The sequence below is a fragment of the Amia ocellicauda genome, chromosome 3, assembly GCF_036373705.1.
Source record: "Amia ocellicauda isolate fAmiCal2 chromosome 3, fAmiCal2.hap1, whole genome shotgun sequence".
Classification (NCBI taxonomy): Eukaryota; Metazoa; Chordata; class Actinopteri; order Amiiformes; family Amiidae; genus Amia; species Amia ocellicauda.
In genome coordinates, this window is record NC_089852.1 from 28,773,202 (window position 1) to 28,780,494 (window position 7,293).

The 7,293-nt window shown below is 48.1% G+C and overlaps 1 protein-coding gene across 1 annotated transcript; it reads right to left on the reverse strand.

Annotated features, from left to right (window-relative positions):
• Positions 1 to 1,238: 1,238 nt before the first annotated feature.
• LOC136746004 (keratin, type I cytoskeletal 13) lies at positions 1,239 to 5,512 on the reverse strand. Its single transcript, XM_066698881.1, has 7 exons — positions 4,920 to 5,512; positions 3,585 to 3,667; positions 3,179 to 3,335; positions 2,772 to 2,933; positions 2,451 to 2,576; positions 1,962 to 2,179; positions 1,239 to 1,558 (listed from the first exon to the last, which is right to left on the reverse strand). The coding sequence occupies exons 1-7, from the start codon at positions 5,436 to 5,438 to the stop codon at positions 1,345 to 1,347; spliced, it is 1,479 nt and encodes a 492-aa protein (XP_066554978.1). The 5' UTR covers positions 5,439 to 5,512; the 3' UTR covers positions 1,239 to 1,344.
• Positions 5,513 to 7,293: the final 1,781 nt, after the last annotated feature.

A 7,293-nucleotide genomic window follows, 5' to 3' on the forward strand; every position in this document is an offset into this window, starting at 1 on the left:
CTTAATAAAAAACATTATAAATAATGATCCCATCTTACTTTGAGCAGTTGTTTGTGACTACGGAGCCAGCAAACCTGGAGTATTTCCAACCCGAGTTCAAACTCTTTAAAATGCATGTTTACACGAGTTCTGAGCTTTTAAGCACAGAAACTGACATTTCCATGGTCTGGATTGACACATATTTCAGATCGTCTAATTTTATCTGGCACCATGCTAAACAGATGTAAAAGTTACTGCCCCTGTCTTTGGGTTTGTGTATATTTATCTATCCCAGGGGTTTTCAAACCTGGAATGGTATATTGTATTGTTAGGTCAATTAAGGATTCAATTAAGCAAATTAAGACCTCAGCTGGAACAAAAACCAGCAGGGCAGGGGGTACTCCAGGACCGGTTTGAAAACCACTGATCTATCCCATTGAAATGTATGGGGCGCCAAATGTAAAACAGTGCACTTCTTAGCGCCCCCTTTCAGTTTAAAGGAGAATAGTGTTTATCATTGTTTGTGGGTTTGTATTTAGAGTCTATTAATGTCTTTATTTTTTTACTTTTTTTTTAATAAAGTGCTCACTGCTTTACTTTGTTTACTCACTCTAATTTTCTATCAGGTTGAGATCTATTTGTGATTCTTGAAAACCGTATCTGCTGCAAAGACTACACACATTAAACAACATATTTGTCCATAAATCCCCATAACTACCATAGTCAGATATCATCATGTGAATTTGACCTGGAGTGTAACCACTGACCATTTGCAATGCAGGGTTGAAGTGCCATCTGTTGTGCTAAGGCAGATTAGACAACAAGGGTGCCAGTAACTGTGGACCATGATACAGCACAGCCTGGTCTTCTGATTAATCTTACCTATCAGATCATGCAGGGATGTAGTCACTAATGCCTATATGATTGTCTTTAAAAACTGAGTAGAAGAAAAAATATTCAAGATGCATATAATTTTCTACTTCATAACACATACTGCCCAATTTATGACTACTATTTCAATAAAAGTTTGTTGAAACTTCATGTCTTAGTTTACCTGTTCACTTCTTTCTGTTTAAGGTCAAGTTTTGCCCACCTGGTTCCCAGTGTCCCGGGAATATGGGGCAGAGGGTTATGCTGTCTGAGCCCCTGTCACCCGGCACCCATGCCAGGAGAAATAGTCACCAGAATTGAGTTAAAAAACGTTCAGAGGCACAGGATGAAAACTGACTAGTAAATAAAGCACACAAACACACCAGCAGTTAAGTTTCAATGGCCAAGGTCATTTTATTGCAATGACTTTAAGAGACAGTGGGCAGTGGCGGTGAGGCCATGCGGGGCTGCTGCACTGTGTTCTGGGTGTCTTGCTCACAATTTCTGTGCCACTTCTTGGGTTGAACTGCTGACCACCTTCCCATCCACGACCTCCTCCACTATGGTCACCACCTTGCGAGTCGTGGTGGAGTCTGTGCTTCTGCTGCCTTGGCTGCTTTGGCTGCTTTGTTGAGTGGTTTTGGTGATCTGGATGTCTTTGGATCCGTAGCCGCCGCCGCTGCCGCTGCTGCTGCCGCCGCCGCCGCCACTTTGTGACAAGAGAGAACACAAGGCGATTCATGTCAGGAAAACTCAACAACTCTGCCACAAACCACAGCACCAAACCATGGCAACAATTACCAGAACACCCACAACAGCTACACAGCACAATTGTTGTTGTTGTGTGTTATTATTTGTATTTAAATTTGACTTGCATGCTACAGTAAACTCCTGGAAGACGGAGTTGCCAGTGGTGAGCAGTTAGCTGATATAGCTTTCTCTGCGCAATTCCTCCACATCACATTAGCAATTTACTCCTTTCAGGCCTTTGCTGAAGCCATCACTGCAATGGCACACAGGTGTCTGAGGAGCACACAATCCCGCACATGTTTGCAGTCTGCAGCCTGTCCCCCTCCTCCTGCCCCACGGCCTCAGGTCCCCGCCTCACTCACCCACTCTCCCCGTCCAGCAGGCGGCGGTACTCTGCGATCTCCATCTCCAGACGCGTCTTGATGTCCAGCAGCATCTGGTACTCCTGACCCTGCCGCTCCATGTCTGAGCGCAGCTGCATCAGTTGTGACTCTAGACTGCTGACCTGCATCTGGAGGTTCGATAGCATCTGGCTGTACCGGTTCTGCGTGTCATCCAGCGTCGCCTCCAGAGATTGTTTCTGTGGGAGAGAGAGAGAGACTGTTAGAAAGACAGAGACAGAGACAGAGACAGAGTGAATGAGAGACAGAGAGCAAGAGAATGTGAATGTGAATGTGAATGAGAGAGAGAGAGAGAGAGAGAGAGAGAGAGAGAGAGAGAGAGAGAGAGAGAGAGAGAGAGAGAGAGAGAGAGAGAGAGAGAGAGAGAGAGAGAGAGAGAGAGAGAGAGAGAGAGAGAGAGAGAGAGAGAGAGAGACTTTTGTGTAGCGGCAGTGTTCTGCAGGGTCTCACCATGCTCAGCTGGGACTGTAGCTCTATCTCCAACCCCTGCAGGGTCCTGCGCAGGTCTGTGATCTCGGTCTTGGTGGTCTGTAGGGTCTCCGTGCTTGTCACCACCTCCTTGTTGAGAGCGTCGGACTGCAGATCGGAGGAGAGAAAGAGACAAAGCCATCAGACACAGAGCAGTGGATTCTGGGAAGGCACTGGGATGAAAATGTGAAGAAAAACAGGCAACCAGCAGAGCAATTGTTTTAAATGGAACAGGGTCACATGTTGAACAAGACAGAGGACGGGGGGGACAGAGGACAGTATGAATGTAAATGTGTACATTACCTTCTCCTTGAACCAGCTCTCCCATTCCCTGCGACTCTTGTTTGCCATGCCTTCGTACTGCTCTCTGATCTCTGCCAGCACCTTGGACAGGTCCTCTTGCGGCGCCGCATCCACCTCCACCTGCACCTGTCCGCTCATCTGCGTGCTCATGGACTGCAGCTCCTGCAACACCAGGGAGAGAGAGAGGTCAGTGACTCTGGATCCACACCCTTCGCCGACACCCACCATGACACCCAGCAGGCTTCTGGAAGCAGATAACTTCTCTCTGCTCCACGAAAAGCGAACTTCAATTCACAAAGAAGCTGTGACCAGTGAGCAAGAGTAGTCATAAAAGAAAATCAAACCTAATTTCCAACAGAGTTCCAGGAAGTGTGAACAGCTGCTCCTAATGAATAAAGCTCTCTCACCTCCTCGTGGTTCTTCTTGAGGAAGATGAGCTCCTCCTTCAGCCCCTCGATCTGCATCTCCAGGTCTGTCCTGGCCAGGGTCAGCTCGTCCAGCATTCTCCTCAACCCGGCGATGTCCGCCTCCACCGACTGCCGCATGGCCAGCTCGTTCTCGTACCTGCAACCATCGTAGAACAGAAACGTTAGAGACACGGCTTCTGGAGACTGAGAACTCAAAGTCTGCTCCCTGTGCTTCAGGATGTGTGGCTGCTTGTACAGGGACACATCCCTGTGTGTGAGAGTCTGTGTGTGTGAGCGTGTGTGTGTGTGTGTGTGAATGAATGTGTTTGAGTCTTGGGCTGCCTGTGTTTAATTCTGGAGCAGGAGATGTTGGGGGATATATGGGGGGTTTGTGACTGGCACTCACTTCACTCTGAAGTCATCAGCGGCCAGCTTGGCATTGTCCAGATTCAGGTAGAGCCCTCCGTTGGTACGGGTGGCATCCTGGATCTGAAAAGGGAAAAAATGTATGAATTGAATGTTTTTAAAATAATGAATAAATATGCAATAACCTGTGATAATATTTCAAACATATTTTCAGATGACTTTTTGAAGGCTTCTATACGCTGCCACTCAAACCCCAGATGTCCCTGAGAGCAACCCGTCGTCATGTTATACATCGTTTAAATTAAAGTGGGGCTTGAACGAGTGGTGTGAGAGCACCTGCAGGGGAGACACAGGTCTCTCAGGGCAGCACAGGCCCATCACACTGAAAGACTGCTTGTCATACTGGGTGTCATTGGGCAACTGGGATGCTACAGAGCCAGCTGGGAGACACAGTGCAGAACTGCTAGGGGCTGCAAATGGGAGTGGGAGGCAGGCATGGCTTCGTTCAAACGCTTGGGGCAAAGCAAAATGCGTAGTGTGCAGTGGGGGCTCAGGGGGGTTAGTCACACATGCTGAGTCCTGTCCAGCAGGATAGGGTGAATCACTGGCCCTGAGGAAGCCTTGGGGAGTGGAGCTGAGGCAGAGCCAAGTAAACACCCTCCCTGACTAGCACTGGCACAGAGTCTCTGAACCACCCGGGGGTCCGTTTAACCAGGCAGGGTCTGAACAGTGTCTTTGTACACTAAATAAATGAATAATTCATAAAATGATGTATCTACATTAACCTGATTATCTCACACAAGAATCAAAGGCCAAAGTTTCAGCTGAATGAGCTGGGGCAGCTGAGATCTGCCAGGACCCTGACCTGCCAATCCCTGCACAGGGCTGATATCTACAGACCAGGTTTCCATTGGCCAGCTCCACATGTGCGAGGAGCTGCTCGCAGGAATGTGTTTTTGCTGCCAGGTGAGTCAATGAGTTGGCATGGGATTGCAGTCTCCCTCTGTGGCAGGATACAGGGTGCATCGCAAACAGCCCTGCCAACAGACACTGCTGAGATTCTCTACACAAGCCTATAGAAGCAGCTGTGCACTTAATCTTAAAACAATTTACAGCAGTCACAAATTAAAGGAGAGAAAGCTGCAAAAGATCTATAACAATAATAAGACAAGCAGCACTATATAACAGTACTGGTATTTTAACATTCATTTCAGCATTAAGAAAAAATACAATATATATATATCAGATTAGTGTGCTGAGTTGTGCACCGTTATTCTCACTATATTTCCTGCTGAGACAGCAGCTTGCCCCAGAGTGTGAGAGGACAGAGGGAGAGGGAGCATGTGTGTCGGTGGGGGGGGGGCTCTCTGCTTACCTTGCCCTGCAGGTCAGCGATGGTGGTGTAGTATGCACTGTAGTCACGGCCGCTGGGGGTGATTTTCTGCTCCAGGAACTGACGGATCTTCAGCTCCAGCTCAGCGTTGGCCTTCTCCAGGGAGCGCACCTTCTCCAGGTAGGAGGCCAGCCGGTCGTTCAGGTTCTGCATGGTTGCCTTCTCGGTCATCTGTGCCGTATCACCCCCAGCTCCACCCCAGCTCTCCGATGCGGACCACCCTCCTCCGCCGCCACCGCCGAAGCCACCGCCGCCAGCACCAAAGCCACCACCGCCGCCAAAGCCACCGCCGCTACCAAAGCCACCGCCGCTACCAAAGCCGCCACCAAGGCCCATGCCAAGGCCACCGCCAGAGAACATGCCGCCCGCGCTAGACATGCTGGTAGAGGCACGTGACCGCTGGACACCTCCCAACAGTGATCCACCATGGACGCTATAGCTCTTATGCGCCATGCCGCCGCCACCAGAAATGCGGGTACTCGATCCGGATCTGAAGGACATCCTGGTGAGTGGAGTTGCAGCTGGGTGTCTTGATTAGTGTCTTAGTCTCTGGCCCTGCTCTAGCTGGAGGAGAGTGACTGACGACGACAGAGGTCCAGCACAGGCTTATATACTGTCAGGCAGGCAGGCAGGGCCAGGGCAGGGGGAGGAGGGGAGGAGGTGAGGGGGAGAGGTGGGTGGATTCATGTTCGATGGGCAGGGATACTCCACCCTAAGGCCCGGAGGCCAAAAGCAAAACAAACAGCAGCAGGGACTTCAGGCTACAACTTAAATAACTGAAAACACATACACACACTCACCCACAAATACATTTTGGAAGTCTGTGCATGAACTACGAAATAGATTTTTTACCAAATAATTTAAACAAATCTTGATAAGCTTACTGACAGACTGACACACAGGCGATTATAATCACAGGGCTGTGCAGAACCAGCTGTCAATCATCTCGAAGGTATTGGTGTGAGGCACAGCCCCTGCCAGAAGAGATGGGTGTTGGCAGTAATGTTTGTGCAAAGAGCAGGACCCTATGACTTGCTGAAGCAGGTCCTCTGAAAGGAGAAAAGAAACAACAGCAAGAAACATAACGATGCCTCTGCATGATATAAACGATGCTCTCCCAGAAGCCAGTGTAAGAGAGCGTAAACCCAAGACTGCTGGAACACCTGTGCTGTGTGCAGGAGCTCTCAGAATACAGTTCAGCTTTTCTCTGCAATGTTAGAGAGAGACATATTTAAAGCATATCTCGCTTAAATGCCAAGCTTTGCATTTCAAACCATAATGGAATTCCTGGTTTTCCTTTTTATATTTCAAGAGCTCACTGACACATAATTAGATATAAGTGCGTGCGGCATAAGTGTAGTTATGAAAACTATGGCCTTAAATTGCCATTTTCCAACTGACATCAGGACAAAGGAAGAGCACCAAAAGGCAGCAGCCCACAGTGTCCGGTGCAATGAGAACAGCTGGTCTGCCTGTCATTCCAGTTGATCCCAGAGGTGCTCTGTCTGTGGCACTGAGGTGAGGGCTGTGAAATGTTTGCAGCACTTTCCTGCTCAGTCGGCTGTATGACACTGGTAGCTGTGTGTGGGGCCTCTCACTTTAACCATCCCAATCGCTGCTGTCCAAATTATCAGTCTTCCCCAGTGGTGGTTGTCTCTGTGACCCCTACCCATGCTAGAGAAGCACGTGATTCAAATAAGGTTTCCCTAGATTTCTATATTCCATGTTCATGTGAAATATGATTGTCACATATGTAAGAATAAGGTGTCGGTGTATTTATTTTCTCTACCTGGTTTTGTCTTTTTGTTTCTAGGCTGCCTTGTGTGCATTGCATATGTTTTTCATGCTGTGTGCGCTGGTGCGGTTACACACTGTTTGGCAGCGCAGGGAACGTGACGAGACACGCCTGCAGATGTCTCCTGAAGCCATTTCAGTGACTCACAGAGCAGGACTCAACAGCACCCTGATGCCCATGTCTTCTGGTATATGTTGCAATTAGAAGAGAGTGTGTGATAGCTTGCATGTGGTTTGGTTTATAATAAATCAGTCAACCAAGGTGGAAATTGAAAGGCACCCAGCTCCATTTTACCCCTCTGCACACACCTGGATTGCTCCCCTCGTTAACAACAAGGTTTGCGATTATTAAAAACATTATCAGGATTGAATTACTGAAGCTGGCTTTTGAAAAAACTCTGAGCACAAGCTGTGCAGTAACTCTGTAATACCCAGCATGATCCAGCTTGTTTGCAGTTAATTATTTGCATTTATTTCATTTTTCACGATTTGCTGTTGTATGAGTCAAAGAAATGGAGCTGCAGTTTTGAATTACACCCACAAAAGATTTTTATATATATAA

Coding starts and splice junctions, on each gene's coding strand:
- LOC136746004 (XM_066698881.1), bottom strand. CDS start 5,438: ATGTCCTTCAGATCCGGATCGAGTACCCGCATTTCTGGTGGCGGCGGC. Junction 2,934..3,178: donor TCAAGAAGAACCACGAGGAG/GTGAGAGAGCTT, acceptor CTGGTGTTGCAG/GAGCTGCAGTCCATGAGCAC. Junction 1,559..1,961: donor CTGCTGGACGGGGAGAGTGG/GTGAGTGAGGCG, acceptor CTTGTCACAAAG/TGGCGGCGGCGGCGGCAGCA.